General features: G+C 49.5%; 1 protein-coding gene across 4 annotated transcripts in view; it reads right to left on the bottom strand.

Annotated features, from left to right (window-relative positions):
* The window catches only part of PIWIL1 (piwi like RNA-mediated gene silencing 1), a 1,090,590-nt gene that overhangs the window by 156,937 nt on the left and 914,215 nt on the right, over positions 1-19,438 (bottom strand). For all 4 annotated transcript variants that reach the window (XM_063964616.1, XM_063964613.1, XM_063964615.1 and 1 more), the window contains exon 18: positions 12,116-12,269. In XM_063964616.1, the coding sequence (XP_063820686.1) occupies positions 12,116-12,269 (154 nt within the window). The remainder of the gene's footprint in view (positions 1-12,115; positions 12,270-19,438) is intronic.

The raw sequence follows: 19,438 nt of genomic DNA, 5'->3' as shown, positions 1-19,438 counted from the left end.
AAGACGGTATCTTTTTCTGCTGCGAGGTGACTTGGGGTAAAAAGGTGGATTTTCCAGCCGTTGCCGTGGCCACCAGGTCCGATAGACCGACCCCAAATAACTCCTCCCCTTTATACGGCAATACTTCCATATGCCGTTTGGAATCCGCATCCCCTGATCACTGTCGCGTCCATAATCCTCTTCTGGCAGAAATGGACATCGCACTTACTCTTGATGCCAGAGTGCAAATATCCCTCTGTGCATCTCGCATATATAGAAATGCATCCTTTAAATGCTCTATAGTCAATAATATATTGTCCCTGTCCAGGGTATCAATATTTTCAGTCAGGGAATCCGACCAAGCCACCCCAGCACTGCACATCCAGGCTGAGGCGATTGCTGGTCGCAGTATAATACCAGTATGTGTGTATATACTTTTAAGGATATTTTCCAGCTTCCTATCAGCTGGTTCCTTGAGGGCGGCCGTATCAGGAGACGGTAACGCCACTTGTTTTGATAAGCGTGTGAGCGCCTTATCTACGCTAGGGGGTGTTTCCCAACGCTCCCTAACCTCTGGCGGGAAAGGGTATAATGCCAATAACTTTTTAGAAATTAGCAGTTTTTTATCGGGGGAAACCCACGCTTCATCACACACCTCATTTAATTCATCTGATTCAGGAAAAACTACGGGTAGTTTTTTCACACCCCACATAATACCCTTTTTTGTGGTACTTGTAGTATCAGAAATGTTCAAAACCTCCTTCATTGCCGTGATCATGTAACGTGTGGCCCTACTGGAAAATACGTTTGTTTCCTCACCGTCGACACTGGAGTCAGTGTCCGTGTCAGTATCGACCTGAGGTAACGGGCGTTTTATAGCCCCTGACGGTGTTTGAGACGCCTGTACAGGTATTAACTGATTTGCCGGCTGTCTCATGTCGTCAACAGTCTTTTGTAAAGTGCCGACACTATCACGTAATTCTTTCCATAAGACCATCCAGTCAGGTGTCGACTCCCTAGGGGGTGACATCACTAACACAGGCAATTGCTCCGCCTCCACACCATTTTCCTCCTCATACATGTCGACACAGCGCACACACAGGGAATGCTCTGATAGAGGACAGGACCCCACTAGCCCTTTGGGGAGACAGAGGGAGAGTTTGCCAGCACACACCAGAGCGCTATATATATACAGGGATAACCTTATATAAGTGTTTTTCCCTAATATAGCTGCTGTATATATTAATATGCCAATTTAGTGCACCCCCTCTCTTGTTTTACCCTGTTTCTGTAGTGCAGGACTGCAGGGGAGAGTCAGGGAGCCTTCCTCCAACGGAGCTGTGAGGAAAAAATGGCGCTTGTGTGCTGAGGAGATAGGCTCCGCCCCTTTTTCGGCGGCCTTTCTCCCGCTTTTTTGTGGAAAACTGGCAGGGGTTAAATACATCCATATAGCCCAGGAGCTATATGTGATGTATTTTTAGCCATTTAAGGTATTTTCATTGCGTCCCAGGGCGCCCCCCCCCCAGCGCCCTGCACCCTCAGTGACCGGAGTGTGAAGTGTGCTGAGAGCAATGGCGCACAGCTGCGGTGCTGTGCGCTACCTTATTGAAGACAGGACGTCTTCTGCCGCCGATTTTCCGGACCTCTTCACTCTTCTGGCTCTGTAAGGGGGCCGGCGGCGCGGCTCCGGGACCCATCCATGGCTGGGCCTGTGATCGTCCCTCTGGAGCTAATGTCCAGTAGCCTAAGAAGCCCAATCCACTCTGCACGCAGGTGAGTTCGCTTCTTCTCCCCTTAGTCCCTCGATGCAGTGAGCCTGTTGCCAGCAGGTCTCACTGAAAATAAAAACACCTATTTAAACTTTTACTCTAAGCAGCTCAGGAGAGCCACCTAGATTGCACCCTTCTCGTTCGGGCACAAAATCATAACTGGGGCTTGGAGGAGGGTCATAGGGGGAGGAGCCAGTGCACACCAGCTAGTCCTAAAGCTTTTACTTTGTGCCCAGTCTCCTGCGGAGCCGCTATTCCCCATGGTCCTTTCGGAGTCCCCAGCATCCACTAGGACGTTAGAGAAATACAGTAATTCAGAATCAGAAACCTCTCAGTCGCATGTTTCTATGCATCTCGACTTGTGGCTATATGGGCGAGACAAGCCTTACACAAAAGCAAAGTTAGGAATTGTGGGCTAATGCGGAGAGAGATTTGTGATTGATCTCTACGACCAGGTGTAGGGCTGTGGTAAGTGTGTGGATAATGACAGCTATATAAACAAATGTATGGCCAAGGCCAGTGCAGTTGTAGAAATGCATGCAACCCTGCATATGGGGAGAATTTCCATATTTAGTTCTAAGCAGGCTATGTATATTTACATGCATTAGATATACATGGAACACTGGATCAGCCTTATATGCTTAAGGTACACTATGGGCAGTATTCAATAGCTGTCGGGTCCTTTCAGACGGAAAAAACCCGACAGCTCACTATTCAATGCCGGACCAAACCCGACAGGTTTGGCCCGTTCACGACATTGTCAAGCCGACTTTTTTAAAAAGATTGACATGATCGAAACGGGGCTTAAACCTGTTGGGTTTGGCACCGCTTCAGACAATTCACGCGGATTGGTGGACCGCGTACATTCGAACAGATTTCCGAAAAGTCGGGAATTAGAAGCAGGACATCCAATTTTCTTTGGATCATAGAGGATAAACAGGGAGTCGCTTTTCCTGTGACGAGCTGTCCTCTTCACGTAAATCTTCAAAGTCCTCACTACATCCAAGGCCTTTGAAGTAATTGAGGCGTCAGTAGCCACTGGCACCACAATAGGTTGGTTGATGTGGAAAGCCGACACAACCTTAGGTAGGAACTGTGGACGAGTCCTAAGTTCCGCCCTGTCTTCATGGAAGATCAGATAGGGGCTTTTACAAGATAAAGCCCCCAATTCTGACACGGGCCTGTATCAGGGTAGGAATGACTTCACTCGGGATACCCTTCCGAGCTAAGATCTGGCGTTCAACCGCCATGCCGTCAAACGAAGCCGCTGTAAGTCTTCATAAGTGAACGGCCCCGGCAGAAGCAGATCCTCCCGAAGAGGTAAAGGTCGTGGCTCTTCCAGCAGAAGATCCAGCAGATCCGCGTCCCAAGCCCTCCTTGGCCAGTCCGGAGCAATGAGGATTGCCAGAACCTTTGTTCTTCTCACGAGTTGATGAACCCTTGGTATCAGAGGAAGTGGAGGGAACACATACACTGACTTGAACACCCAAGGTGTTACTAGTGCGTCCACCGCCACTGCCTGTGGGTCTCTTGACCTGGAACAGTACCTCCGTAGCTTCTTGTTGAGGCGGGAGGCCATCATGTCTATGTAAGGAACCCCCCACCAACCGGTTGCCTCCTCGAACACCTCCGGATGGAGGCCCCACTCCCCTGGATGGAGATCGTGTCTGCTGAGGAAGTCTGCTTCCCAGTTTTCTACGGCCGAAAAGAAGATTGCCGACATTGCCACCGCGTGCCTTTCTGCCCAGACGAGGATCTTTGACACCTCTGCTCTTCGTTCCGCCTTGTAGGTTTATGTAGGCCACTGTGGTCACGTTGTCCGACTGCACCTGAACAGCCCGATCCTGTAGAAGGTGTGCTGCTTGTAGAAGGGCATTGTAAACGGCTCTGAGTTCTAGGATGTTAATTGGAAGAAGTGACTCTTGAGCAGACCATCATCCTTGAAATGTTTCCCCCAGAGCGACCGCTCCCCAACCTCTTAGACTTGCATCTGTGGTCAACAAGATCCAGTCTTGAATAACGAACCTTCTCCCTTCTAGAAGGTGTGGAAGTTGCAGCCACCAGAGGAGTGAAATCCTGGCTTTCGGAGACAGGCGTATCCTCTTGTGCATGTGTAGGTGAGAGCCCGACCACTGGTCCAAGAAGTCCAGTTGAAAAGTTCGAGCATGAAACCTGCCGTACTGCAGAGCCTCGTAGGCGGCAACCATCTTCCCCAGAAGGCGTATGCATTGATGAACCGATACCCGGGTAGGCCGTAGGACATCCCGGACCATTGATTGAATCACCAATGCTTTCTCCACCGGGAGAAATACCCTCTGCACTTCCGTGTCGAGGATCATTCCCAGGAAAGACAGCCACCTTGTTGGCTCCAGATGAGACTTTGGAAAATTCAGGATCCAACCGTGCTTCCTGAGCAGCTGCGTCGTGAGTGTGATGGACCGCAACAACCTCTCCTTGGACGCCTTCTTGATCAGGAGATCGTCCAGATATGGAATTATGTTCACCCCGTTTGCGGAGGAGAACCATCTTCTCCGCCATCACTTTGGTGCTGTTGAGAGGCTAATCGGTAGCTCCTGAAACTGATAGTGATCGTCCATCAGCGCAAACCTGAGATAAGCTTGATGCGGCGCCCAAATTGGAATGTGGAGGTAAGCATCCTTGATGTCCAGGGACACCAGGAACTCCCCCCTCCGACAGCCCTGAAATGACAGCTCTCAGAGATTCCATCTTGAATTTGAACTCCTTGAGATAAGGGTTCAAAGATTTTAAAATTAGAATAGGCCGTACCGAACCATCAGGTTTCGGTACCACAAAAAGGTTTGAATAAAAACCCTTGTTCCGTTGTGGAAGAGGGACCTGAACAATGACCTCTGACACCACCAATTTCCTGATGGCGTCCAGAAGAATTGTCCTGTCCGCCAGCAGAGCTGGTAAGCCTGACTTGAAGAAACGGTGAGGCGGGGGCTCTTGAAACTCCAGTCTGTACCCCCTGGACACTATATCCAGAACCAAGGGGCCCAGACCAGACGACACCCAGACGTGGCTGAACTGGCTGAGTCTCGCCCCCACCTGACCTTCCTCCAAGCCTAGCTGTACACCGTCATGCGGAGGACTTAGGGGTATCAGAAGCGGGCTTCTGGATTTGGGAACCTGCGGGAGCGGGTTTCTTTCCTCTGGCACGACCACCTCTGAAGAAGGTGTTCGAAGGCTTATTCTTTCTAGGTCTCGCGGCCTGAAAGGACTGTGACGTGTGAGATGAAAAGGGCTTCTTCGTAGCCGGTGCAGCTGAGGGGAGAAAAGGAGACCTACCCGCGGTAGTCGTGGCAATCCACGCATCCAGCGCCTCCCCAAACAGAGCCTGACCTTTGTACGGAAGGCCTTCCACCCACTTCCTGGATTCCGCGTCCGCAGACCAGTTGCCCAGCCAGAGACCTCTGCGAGCCGTGACCGACACGGAGGAGATCCCCGCAGCCATGTAACCCAGGTACTTCATGGAATCCACCAGGAACCCTGCAGAATCCGGAATATTACGTAAAAATAAATCAACGTCACCTTTGTCCAGCGTAGACGATTCCTCCTGCAGAGTTATCGACCACATGGCAATAGCTTTAGCAATCCAAGCACAGGCTATAGTAGGCCGCAATATAGCCCCTGAAGACGTGTAAATGGATTTCAGCGTAGCATCCACCTTGCGATCTGCTGGGTACTTTAATGCAGTAGAACCCGGGACCAGTAATACCACCTGCTTGGACAGCCTGGATACAGAGGCGTCGACTATCGGCGGGGAATCCCATCTCTTCCTATCTTCCTCTGGGAAGGGAAAAGCAACCAAGACTCTCTTGGGAATCTGGAATTTCTTTTCCGGTGTTTCCCATGCCTTTTCAAAGATAGCATTCAATTCCTTGGATGCCGGGAAGGTGAGTGGGGGGCTTTTTATTATCCGTAAAGAAGGCCTCCTCCACCTGTTCCGGAGCTGTGTCCGAAATGTGTAAAACATCCCTAACAGTCTCAATCATCAACTGCACCCATCTAGCAAGTGATGCCGTTCCCCTCAACACATCCCCATCACCGTCTGCAGCGTCGATGTCCGTGTCATCCTGCATAATTGCAAGCGCACGCTTATGAGAATGTACCGCAGGAGACCCCGAGGAGGCAGAATCAGACCATACGGCCATAGAGGACTGAAGGACCTGCGTGGCATGCTCAGTCCTAGCAACCCTATCAGAAATCTGAGAAATAGTCCCGCTCAGAGAGACTAACCATTCTGGCTCTCTAACCGGGATCTGCGCTAAAATAGTGCAATCCTGATTACATGGAATGGAGTCTTCCTGGGAAGACAAATCCTCTGCAGCATATGAAACAGTGTCCCTAGACATGTTGACATACACACTCAAACACCCCACAAACACACAGGGTATTATGCAGAGTTTCCCCACCAAGAATGGCAGAGAGACACAGAGATTGGAGCCAACCCACACACAGCGCTCTTGAGGCAAAAGGAGTCCCTTCCCAGCGCTGACTGTGTCCCTTAATAGGTGACACAGCCTTTAGGCAGCCTCCCCCCCTTCTACCGTACAGACTGCTGGAGAAAGCTCTGGAGGGACCTGGATCCAGTGAACTGTGACTGCAGGCAGGAAAAATGGCGCTGAATGCTGCTGGGTCCGCTCTGAGGAGAAGCTCCGCCCCCTTCAATGGCGCTGTCTTGCCGCTCACAAGATGATTATACTGGCCGGAGGAATATGCTGACCTGGATCCGCAGACCCCGACATGCAGGAAATGACCAGTGCAGGGTCCGGAGCTGGCTCAGGGCGCTTCCTCCCAAACGCCGCACCAAGGTACCGCTGACCCTTCCAGTAGCGCGGGAACAACCGCGCTCCTGACCCGTAGCCGCCCTCTTCACACTGTCCCCCCGCTTGCAAGGGGGGACAGTGCCTGACTTGCCACACTTCAGCTTCTGAGGGGGTGGCGGCCTGCTGCCGGGGAGAGCGTTCCCCTGCGGCGGGGCGCGATCAGACTCCTCTGGAGCCACCGTCCAGTCAGCGGGAGCAGTGGCTCAAGACCCCGCGGGGCGGACACTGCTTCACCCCCCGCCCCTCAGTTCCACGCTGCAGGGAGGCTGTCGCCAACAGCCTCCCTGTAAAATAAAAAACCTGAAAGAAAAAATTACTCATTACCAGAAGAACGCTGTAGAGATCCCCTAGCTGTGACCGGCTACTCCGAGCACATTTTCTAAACTAAGTCTAGTAGGAGGGGCATAGAGGGAGGAGCCAGCCCACAATATTAAACCCTTAAAGTGCCAATTGCTCCTGGTGGACCCGTCTATACCCCATGGTACCAATATGGACCACAGCATCCTCTAGGACGTAAGAGAAATAAAGGAAACCTTGGGCACATTCTTCTAAAAGGAGTCTGCTAGGAGGGGCATAGAGGGGAGGAGCCAGCACAAACAAACACACACTAAAGGTTTTTCAAGTGTCAGACTCCAGTGGGCTCGATCTATACTCCATGGTACACAAGTACAGATCCCCGGTATCCGCTTTCTTCTAAAACAATAAGGGTGGAAGAAAGGATCCCATTTTTATGGGAGGGTCTCTAGTTCCCTAGAGATTCCAGCTGAGGACCGAGCAGTCCAGGGCTGGTTGGCATTATGGCACTAGGACCACACACTGTATGTCTCCAAGCAATACTGTCACCATTCCCATTGTCAATGTTATTTTTCACTATCTCTATGGAGGGATGTAGTTATGTGACAATACCGACGCTGGGATCCCGCCCCCTCATAATGCCGACTAATAGGGACTACTCCCATTCATGGGTGTGTACGACACCCATAGCTTTAGAGCCAGCAGCATGGCGAGCGCAGCAAGCCCACAAGGGTCTTCGTAGTGCTCGCCTCCCCGCCAGGCATCCAAAAGCCGGGATCTGGCGTCGGTATGGTGACTGGTGGTCACGCAAACCCAATCCGTTTTTTTTTTGTTTGTTTTTTTAATAATTGGATTATAGCTTAATCATATTCATACAATATCTTTGGTTTGATTAATTCTTACAACTATACAAATAATAGGATTTTAATACCTACCGGTAAATCCTTTTCTCTTAGTCCGTAGAGGATGCTGGGGACACTTCAAAAACCATGGGGTATAGACGGGATCCGCAGGAGACATAGGCACTTTAAGATTTTAAAAGGGTGTGACCTGGCTCCTCCCTCTATGCCCCTCCTCCAGAACTGTGCCCAGGGAGACGGACATTTCGAGGAAAAAGGATTTATTTTGATTTAAACTAAGGTGAGATACATACCAGCTCACACCTCAAACATGCCATACAACATGGCATTTAACCCAACGCATGCAACAGCATGAATAACGACAGCAACAGGCTGACTATAAACGCAACACAACATGTGTGTAACCATAACCAATATCTGCAGATACAGTACGCACTGGGACGGGCGCCCTGCATCCTCTACGGACTAAGAGAAAAGGATATACCGGTAGGTATTAAAATCCTATTTTCTCCTACGTCCTAGAGGAAGCTGGGGACACTTCAAGAACCATGGGGTTTATACCAAAGCTCAAGAACGGGCGGGAGAGTGCGGATGACTCTGCAGCACCGATTGACCAAGCAAGAGGTCCTCCTTAGCCAGGGTATCAAACTTGTAAAACTTTTGAACAATATCTTGGAAGTTTCTTGATGAGGTGAGACGCCATCATGTCTATTTGAGGAATTCCCCAACGACTTGTCACTTCTGCAAAGACCTCTTGATGAAAACCCCACTCTCCTGGATGGAGATCGTGTCTGCTGAGGAAGTATGCCAGTTGTCCACACCTGGAATGAAGACTGCTGACAGAGCACTTACATGCCTTTCCGTCCAGCGGAAAACTTTTGTGGCCTCTGCTCTTCGTTCCGCCCTAGCGGTTTATGTATGCCACTGCTGTTATGTTGTCCGACTGAATCAGGAAGGGCAGATCGCGAAGATGTTCCGCTTGTAGAAGGCCGTTGTAAATGGCCCTTAATTCCAGAATGTTTATGTGTAGACAAGTTTCCTGGCTTGACCATTTTCCCTGGAAATTTTCCCCCTGTGTAACTGCACCCCAGCCTCGGAGACCCGCATCAGTGGTCACCAGGATCCAGTCCTGGATCCCGAACCTGCGTCCCTCTAGGAGGTGAGAGCTGTGCAGCAACCACAGGAGTGAGATTCTGGTCTTGGAAGACAGGATTATCTGTCCAGAATCATACCCAAGAACGACAGACGTGTCGTCGGAACCAACTGCGATTTTGGCAAGTTTAGGAGCCAACAATGTTGTTGCAAAATTGTCAGGGAGAGCGAAATGTTCTGCAGTAATTGTTCCTTGGACCTCGCTTTTATCAGGAGATCGTCCAAGTACGGGATAATTGTGACTCCTTGCTTGCGCAGGAGAATCATCATTTCCGCCATTACATTGGTGAAAAATCTCACCGTGGACAGACCAAACGGCAACGTCTGAAACTGATAATGGCAATCCCACACTGCAAACCTCAGGCAAGCCTGATGTGGAGGAAAAATGGGAACATGCAAGTAGGCATCCTTTATGTCTACCGACACCATAAAATTTCCCTCCTCCAGACTGGATATCACTGCCCGGAGAGATTCCATCTAGAATTTGAATTTCCGTGGGTAGAAATTGAGGGATTTGAGGTTCAGGATCGATCTGACTGAGCCGCCTGGCTTCGGGACCACGAACAGGCTCGAATAGAAGCCTTTTCCCTGTTGCGACAAAGGAACCCTGACAATTACTTGATTTTGACACAATTTCCGTATTGCTTCGCATACCACCTCCCTGTCCAGAGGAGAAGCTGGTAAGGACGATTTGAAAAATCGGTGAGGGGGAACGTCTTGAAACTCTAGTAGCTTGTACCCCTGGGACACTATTTCCAAAACCCATGGGTCTAGGGCCAAGCGAGCCCAGAACTGACTGAAGAGTTTGAGACGTGCCCCCACCTGTGCGGACTCCCGCAGAGGAACCCCAGCGTCATGCGGTGGATTTGGCAGAAGCCGGAGAGGACTTCTGCTCTTGGGAACGTGCCACAGCCGGTGACCTCTTTCCCTTTCCTCTAGAAGCAAGGAAGGAAGACCCTTGTCCTTTTTTGTATTTATTGGGCCGAAAGGACTGCATCTGATAGTGGTGCGTTTTCTTTTGTTGTGCAGGAACATAAGGTGAAAAGGATGACTTACCCGCGGTAGCCGTAGATACCAGGTCAGCGAGGCCGTCACCAAACAAGACACCACCTTTATACGGCAGAGACTCCATCGCCTTCTTAGAGTCAGCATCAGCATTCCATTGATGAATCCACAATGCTCTCCTAGCTGAGACTGCCATGGCATTGGCCCTTGATCCCAAAAGGCCAATATCCCTCGCAGCTTCCTTTAGGTAGGCTGCAGTGTCCCTGATATAACCCAGTATCAAAAGATTGCTATCCCTATACAGGGTATCTAACTCAGATGACAAGTTATCTGCCCATTTTTCAATAGGGCTACTCACCCACGCCGATGCAACGGCAGGTCTGAGCAGCATACCCGCAGTGACATAAATGGATTTCAATGTATTTTCCTGCTTACGATCCGCAGGTTCCTTTTGGGCTGCCATGTCAGGGGACGGAAGCGCTACCTTTTTGGACAGCCATGATAGGGCTTTGTCCACAGTGGGGGGGTGACTCCCACTTTTCCCTATCCCCAGAGGGGAACGGATATGCCACTGGAATTTTCTTGGGAATCTGAAACTTCTTGTCAGGATTTTCCCAAACCTTTTCAAAAAGAGCGTTTAGTTCATGAGAGGGAGGAAACGTTACCTCAGATTTTTTTCCTTTAAACACACAGACCCTTGTATCAGGAACAGCAGGGTCCCCCGTGATATGTAACACGTCTTTTATCGCCACAATCATGTACTGAATGCTTTTAGCCAGTTTTGGATTTAATCTGGCATCACTATATTCGACATTGGAGTCAGAGTCCGTGTCAGTATCCGTATCTGCTAACTGGGTAAATGAACGCTTTTGTGACAACACATCCTCCACGGATTTTTTCCATGCCTTGCCCAGAGACTCAGATATATTTAATCTCGTATTTAAAAAAGCCACATTTGCATTCAAAACACTCAAAACATTTACCCAATCAGGAGTCGGCGGTGCCGACAGGGTCACTCCCACGACCGTTTCTTTCCCTAATCCAGTCTCTTCCTGGGACGAGCACTCAGCCTCAGACATGCCGACACACGTGTACCGACACCCACAAACACACTGGGCATATAGGGGACAGACCCACAGTAAAGCCTATCAGAGAAACATAGAGGGAGTTTGCCAGCTCACAACCCAGCACTTATCCCGGTTCTGAAATCCCTTATATAAAGCCTCAGACCCGTTAGCGCTTTTATAATTACATATACAGCACCAAAATAACTGTCCCCCCCCCCCCCGTTTTGCACCCTGTTACTTGTACAGCAGTGTAGAGGAAGGACCAGCGTCTCTGCAGCTCTGTAAAGAGAAAATGGCGCTGATGTGAGCTGCGAGGGCTAAGCCCCGCCCCCTTAATGGCGCGCTTCAGTCCCGCTATTTTCTAAAATATTTATATTGGCGGGGGTTCGGATTTAGTATTAAATACCACATTGCCAGTCCATATTGAGGATTTTTATGCTGCCCAGGGCGGCAGTACCCCTCCCCCATCCCCTGTAGTGCCGTGTGTGTGATCTATGTGTGGGAGCATGGCGTGCAGCGCGGCCGCTGTGCGGTACCTCAAAGCCGTCACTGAAGTCTTTAGATCTTCTTCTACTCACCCATCTTCTGACTTCTGGCTCTGTAAGGGGGGTGACGGCGGGCTCTGGGAACGAGCATCTAGGCGTACCTAGCGTTCAGACCCTCAGGAGCTAATGGTGTCCTGTAGCCAAAGAAGCAGAGCCTTGAAACTCACAGAAGTAGGTCTGCTTCTCTCCCCTAAGTCCCACGAAGCAGGAAGACTGTTGCCAGTAGTTCTCCCTGACAAAAGTCTTTTTCAGAGAAACTCAGGAGAGCTCCCCAGAGTGCATCCAGTCTCACTGGGCACAGAATCTAACTGGAGTCTGGAGGAGGGGCATAGTGGGAGGAGCCAGTTCACACCCCTTTTAAAGTCTTAATGTGCCCATGGCTCCTGCGGATCCCATCTATACCCCATGGTTCTTGAAGTGTCCCCAGTATCGTCTAGGACATAGGAGAAATTGGGAAACTTTCAGTTTTGTTAATTATGGACATTATTCTACAGGTGCAACAATCTACAACCTCTGTCTCACTATTGCTTAAAGAAAATTACAATCACAGCTCAAGTAGAGAATTATTAGAAAGAGTAAATTCTTAAAATGTACCTGTAGTCACTTCCTGCAGCTTTTATGCAACTTAGCAACTGGGCAATTTCATAGTCGACAATTGTTTTGAGCTGACCATCTCCAACTCCATCTCGATAAATCATGATACGTGATGGAAGAGCTTTGTTGCAAGCATACCAGGCATTTAAAGCCGCTATAAAGAATACAAAAGTTAAGTCTGCCATGCTCTCAATGTTAACAACCTTAACATAGGTCAACAGGAAAATTGTAAACATTCACGAGGTGCAGTTACCTTGGCCCTGCAACGCGCACTGCGACAATGGTCGCGATGTTCATCTGTTATGCGATCGCATCATAAATGCTGCGAGCAGCTTTGCATTTGCAATCCTTAATGGATCAGGCCTTGATACTGCTAAATATTCCTACTGTATTAGCTGATTCTGCAAGTGACACTGAGCTAAAATATCTCACAAGCTGGTACTGGGGTTGATTCTTAGGAAAAAAGTAAAATAAAAACAAAAACAACAACTTTGCACCTTGACAAAACCATGTTGCATTACAGGTGAAGCAGATGTTAAGTGGCTGAATCTGAGAGAAGTGCAAGCACAAAAATAAAATAGGAACCATGTTGCACTGCAGGTGGGAAAGATTTAAAATGTGCAGAAAGAATTAGATTTGGAAGGGGTGAGTCAAAACTCAAATGTAAATCAGGATTTTGGTACTTACCGACAAATCCCTTTCTCCGATTCCACAGGGGCCACTGGAGTGCAGATACAATGTGGAAATAGTAGGCAGTAACTGGGAGCTGGCACTTTAAATTTATAACCATGTGACTAGCTCCTCCCCTACTATGTCCCCACTCCAAGCCAGTCTACGTAAAACTGTGCCCGAGGAGAGCTGGAAAAGACCAACGTCAAAGTAGAGGAGGTTCGCTAAGCCAACTAAAACAAGATAATACCAAGGAAACCTTGAAAAATAGTGATAGAGTAATAGGAACAAAACGCACAGTCACACCGTGACATGCAACCCGATAAGTGTAGAAGGAGGAAACAGCACTGGGTGGGCGTCCAGTGGCCCCTGTGGAATCGGAGAAAGGGATTTATCGGTAAGTACCAAAATCCTGATTTCTCCTTCATCCACTAGAGGCCACTGGAGTGCAGATACCATGGGGACGTCCCAGAGCTCCCAAGACGGGAGGGAGAGCGCTGAGAGTCCTGCAAAACCGCTTGGCCAACCTGTGACACAGAGGCCGCCAAAATGTCAAATCCGTAAAACTTGATAAACGTATGAGGTCTATGACTAAGCGGCATCGCAACGTAAAGCAATCATGGAAACCCCGTGTGCGGCCGCCACCGAAGGTCCCCCAGAGTGCGTGGAATGCGCCGAAATGGAAAATGGAGGTTCTTGAGCAACCACCAAATAAGACTGTCTGATGGTCAGACGTATCCAACGGCTGCTGGGACCTCGGCCATTTAGGACGGGGGTATCGTACAGAACAAAGAAGAAAACAATTTGTCGAATAGCCGAAGACTTCTGTAGAGAGAGTCAGCAAGCCCTGACAACATCCAAAGAGGGCCGAAAACACAAGTCTCAGATTTATATGAAAAGCGGACATCATCCCTGGAAGAAACGACAGCTGAGTATGAAGCTCAGCCGTAACCTTATTCGAAAGGGGGGTTGCCGGTAGAGTACTCCCTGCAAGAGAGCCCGAACTTCCGGCCGGCAGGCTAATTTCCTTTGGAAGAAAACCGAAATAGCAGAGACCTGAAATTCCGGTCAACCTAGTCGAAGCGCAGCCGAGCAAACCACCCGGAGAAGCGAAAGGCGGCTAAATGAAAAACCGAAGGGAAAAAAACCCTCGTCATCCACACCAGGCCACATAAAATTTCCAAAAGTGGCAAAAGTGAGACGGGGTAACCGACTTCTGAAATCGGGGCCCAGTAGGTATAACCGAACTAGGGCACTCTGATATAATTTCTTGAAGTTCCGGGTACCAAGCCCTTCTTGGCCAATCCGGAACCACGAGTATCGTTCTTACTCCTCGCCTTCTTATTATTCTCAGTACCTTTGGTATGAGAGGCAGAGGAGGGAACACATAAACCGACTGGTACACCCACGGTGTCACTAGAGCGTCCACAGCTATCGCCTGAGGGTCCCTTGACCTGGCGCAATATCTCTTTAGCTTTTTGTTGAGGCGGGACGCCATCATGTCCACCTGTGGCCTTTCCCAACGGTTTACCAACAGTAGGAAGACTTCTGGATGAAGTCCCCACTCTCCCGGGTGTAGGTCGTGTCTGCTGAGGAAGTCTGCTTCCCAGTTGTCCACTCCCGGAATGAACACTGCTGACAGTGCTAGTACGTGATTTTCCGCCCATCGGAGAATCCTTGTGGCTTCTGCCATTGCCATCCTGCTTCTTGTGCCGCCCTGTGGTTCACATGGGCGACTGCCGTGATGTTGTCTGACTGGATCAGTACCGGCTGGTTTTGAAGCAGGGGTCTTGCCTGACTTAGGGCATTGTAAATGGCCCTTAGTTCCAGAATATTTATGTGTAGGGAAGTCTCCTGACTTGACCATAGTCCTTGGAAGTTTCTTCCCTGTGTGACTGCTCCCCAGCCTCGAAGGCTGGCATCCGTGGTCACCAGGACCCAGTCCTGTATGCCGAATCTGCGTCCCTCTAGAAGATGAGCACTCTGCAGCCACCACAGTAGAGACACCCTGGTCCTTGGAGACAGGGTTATCAGTTGATGCATCTGAAGATGCGATCCCGACCACTTGTCCAAGAGGTCCCACTGGAAGGTCCTCGCATGGAACCTGCCGAATGGAATTGCTTCGTATGAAGCAACCATTTTTCCCAGGACTCGTGTGCAGCGATGCACCGATACCCGTTTTGGTTTTAGGAGGTCTCTGACTAGAGATGACAGCTCCTTGGCTTTCTCCTGCGGGAGAAACACTTTTTTCAGTTCTGTATCCAAAATCATCCCCAGGAACAGTAAGCGAGTGGAAGGAACCAGCTGTGACTTTGGAATGTTCAGAATCCAGCCATGCTGTTGTAGCACTTCCTGAGATAGTGCTACTCCGACCAGTAACTGCTCCCTGGACCTCGCCATTTATAAGGAGATCGTCCAAGTACGGGATAATTAAAACTCCCTTTTTTCGAAGGAGTATCATCATTTCTGCCATTACCTTGGTAAACACCCTCGGTGCCGTGGACAGTCCAAACGGTAGTGTCTGGAATTGGTAATGGCAATCCTGTACCACAAATCTGAGGTACTCCTGGTGAGAAAGGTAAATAGGGACATGCAGGTATGCATCCTTGATGTCCAGGGATACCATGTAATCCCCCTCGTCCAGGCTTGCAATAACCGCCCTGAGCGATTCCATCTTGAACTTGAATTTTGTTATGAAAGAAATTATTGTACAAATGCGCTGCCTCAGGTGCATATGCAGCCCACTTAAAACCAGAGGAACTCTCACACAAAATTCCATAAAGTGACAATGGCATAAAAAGATGTTAAAAGTAGGCGCAAACACCATATACAAATCCTTACATAAGAGTCCTTATGGAAAGACAGGAGTGAAATCTCAATTCTATGTATTCAGTGTACTGAAGTCCCTTGTCCACACAGACTCAATGATGTGAAGTAGTTCTTTCTCTCAATAAAGAAGAAAAATTCATAGTGCAGATCAGCTTGACAGGGACAACGGATTTATTTTACATAGAACACTCACAAGATTCATAATAAAACAAGCATATAACCACTGCAAGTGGATAACAAGGGGGTGCTGATTTCTGATATCTTCTAATTACCCTCCCAGGATGGTACAATGGGAAGCACTGGAGGTCCCGGACACCACAGCAGTACACAGGAAGTTGAAGAATCAGGATCAGTTCACCCACAGTCCAGGCAAAGGCTAGCACCACCTGCTTAACGCGTTTCGGACCCGTTTGGTCCTTCCTCAGAGTGTTCTATGTAAAATAAATCCGTTGTCCCTGTCAAGCTGATCTGCACTATGAATTTTTCTTCTTTATTGAGAGAAAGAACTACTTCACATCATTGAGTCTGTGTGGACAAGGGACTTCAGAACACTGAATACATAGAATTGAGATTTCACTCCTGTCTTTCCATAAGGACTCTTATGTAAGGATTTGTATATGGTGTTTGCGCCTACTTTTAACATCTTTTTATGCCATTGAATTTTGTTATGTAAGTGTTCAAGGATTTCAAATTTAAAATGGGTCTCACCGAACCGTCTGGTTTCGGTACCACAAACAGTGTGGCATAGTAGCCCCGGCCTTGTTGAAGTAGGGGTACCTTGACTATCACCTGCTGGGAATACAGCTTGTGAATGGCCTCTAGCACAGCCTCCCTGCCCGATGGAGTCGTCGGTAAGGCTGATTTGAGGAAACGGCGGGGGGGAGGCGCCTCGAATTCCAGCTTGTACCCCTGAGATACTACTTGAAGGATCCAGGGATCCACCCGTGAGCGAGCCCACTGATCGCTGAAATTCTTGAGGCGGCCCCCCACCGTACCTGGCTCCGCCTGTGGAGCCCCACCGTCATGCGGCGGATTTGGAAGAAGCGGGGGAGGACTTTTGGTCCTGGGAACCTGCTGTGTGTTGCAGCTTTTTCCCCCTTCCTCTGCCTCTAGACAGAAAGGACCCGCTTTTTCCCCGCCTGTTTTTCTGGGGTCGAAAGGACTGTACTTGGTAATACGGTGCTTTCTTAGGCTGTGAGGGGACATGGGGCAAAAATGCAGACTTCCCAGCCGTTGCTGTGGAAACAAGGTCTGAGAGACCGTCCCCGAATAACTCCTCACCCTTATAAGACAAAACTTCCATGTGCCTTTTAGAATCTGCATCTCCTGTCCACTGCCGAGTCCATAAGCCTCTCCTAGCAGAAATGGACAAAGCACTTATTCTAGATGCCAGCCGGCAGATCTCCCTCTGTGCATCTCTCATGTATAAGACCGAGTCTTTTATATGCTCTATGGTTAGCAATATAGTGTCTCTGTCTAGGGTGTCAATATTTTCCGACAGGGAATCTGACCAAGCAGCAGCAGCAGCACTCACATCCAGGCTGAAGCAATAGCTGGTCTCAGTATAACACCAGTGTGTGTGTAAATAGAAAGCAGGAGGCTATCCTAAAATCTATCAGCAGGTTCCTTTAGGGCGGCCGTATCCGGAGACGGTAGTGCCACCTTTTTAGACAAACGTGTGAGCGCTTTATCCACCCTAGGGGGAGTTTCCCAACGTGACCTATCCTCTGGCGAAAAAGGGAACTCCATTAGTAATTTTTTTGAAATCACCAATTTTTTATCGGGGAAAGCCCACGCTTCTTCACACACGTCATTCAATTCCTCAGATGGGGGAAAAACTATAGGTAGTTTTTTCTCCCCAAACATAATACCCTTTTTTGAGGTACCTGGGTTTATTTCAGTAAGGTGTAATACCTCTTTCATTGCCTCAATCATGCCACAAATGGCCCTAGTGGACATTAAATTTGACTCATCGTCGTCGACACTTGCATCAGTATCCGTGTCGACATCTGTGTCTGCCATCTGAGGTAGTGGTCGTTTCAGGGCCCCTGACGGCCTTTGAATCGTCTGGGCAGGCACGAGCTGAGAAGCCGGCTGTCCCGCATTTGGCATGTCGTCAAATTTTTTATGTAAGGAGTCGACACTTGCACGTAATTCCTTCCATAAATCCATCCACTCAGGTGTCTGCCCCGCAGGGGGTGACATCACATTTATAGGCATCTGCTCCGCCTCCACATAAGTCTCCTCATCAAACATGTCGACACAGCCGTACCGACACACCGCACACACACACAGGGAATGCTCTTAAAGGAGACAGGACCCCACAAAAGCCCTTTGGGGAGACAGAGAGAGAGTATGCCAGCACACACCAGAGCGCTATGATAATACAGGGACTAACTGAATTATGACCCTTTATAGCTGCTTATTATATTAAACTGCGCCCAAATTCAGTGCCCCCCTCTCTTTTTTACCCTTTCTGTAGTGTAGACTGCAGGGGAGAGTCAGGGAGCTTCCTTCCAGCGGAACTGTGAGGGAATAATGGCGCCAGTGTGCTGAGGGAGAAGGCTCCGCCCCTTTTTCGGCGGCCTTTTCTCCCGCTTTTTTCCATATTCTGGCAGGGGTAATTACCACATATATAGCCTCTGGGGCTATATATTGTGGTTATTTTGCCAGCCAAGGTGATATTATTGCTGCTCAGGGCGCCCCCCCCCAGCGCCCTGCACCCTCAGTGACCGGAGTGTGAAGTGTGTATGAGGAGCAATGGCGCACAGCTGCAGTGCTGTGCGCTACCTTGGTGAAGACTGAAGTCTTCTGCCGCCGATTTTCCGGACCATCTTCATGCTTCTGGCTCTGTAAGGGGGACGGCGGCGCGGCTCCGGGAACGAACACCAAGGACGAGTCCTGCGGTCGATCCCTCTGGAGCTAATGGTGTCCAGTAGCCTAAGAAGCCCAAGCTAGCTGCAAGCAGGTAGGTTCGCTTCTTCTCCCCTTAGTCCCTCGATGCAGTGAGCCTGTTGCCAGCAGGTCTCACTGTAAAATAAAAAACCTAATTTAAACTTTCTTTCTAGCAGCTCAGGAGAGCTCCTAGTGTGCAACCAGCTCGGGCCGGGCACAGAAATCTAACTGAGGTCTGGAGGAGGGGCATAGAGGGAGGAGCCAGTGCACACCAGATAGTACCAAATCTTTCTTATAGAGTGCCCAGTCTCCTGCGGAGCCCGTCTATTCCCCATGGTCCTTACGGAGTCCCCAGCATCCACTAGGACGTTAGAGAAAAACAAAAAACACAGACATGCGCCCACCCTGGGATCACCCAGGTGGGAGAGAGGTCTGACCTGTGGTGGGTGTGTTGGAGGACCTACCATCAGACTGGTTCTAGGATGCTGAAACTCTGCCTCTTACTTTGAGATCCCTTGTTGACGGAAATATCGTCCCTGTCATGACCTCGAAACCTGGAAAGGGCACGGAAAGATCCAAAGGAAAGACCGGTATAGGTCCGTCTTGGAGCTGAAGCAGCAGTAGGGGAAAGAAAAGTGGACTTACCCCCAACGGTCTGACAGATCCAGGCAGGAAAATCCTTCCTGACCAGGCCCGTAATGGACCTGCTGCTCTTAGGATTCAATATCCGCCTGTCACTGTCGCTGCCCCAAAGGTCGTCGGGTTAAGACAGCCCAAGCGGAAATGCAGGCTCCGAGTATACAGACGTCCTTGGAGACCTCAAAAGAATATAAAGCAGAATCATGACTCCGATCTGCCCAAGGAAATAGGTGATCCTGATGCAAACCATCCGGTAACCTAGAGGACAATTGTTCCACAACCTACCTGCTC

The sequence above is a fragment of the Pseudophryne corroboree genome, chromosome 1 (genome assembly GCF_028390025.1).
Source record: "Pseudophryne corroboree isolate aPseCor3 chromosome 1, aPseCor3.hap2, whole genome shotgun sequence".
Taxonomy (NCBI): Eukaryota; Metazoa; Chordata; class Amphibia; order Anura; family Myobatrachidae; genus Pseudophryne; species Pseudophryne corroboree.
The sequence above is the reverse complement of the archived record's forward strand: the minus strand, read 5'-3'. Positions and strand labels throughout refer to the sequence as shown.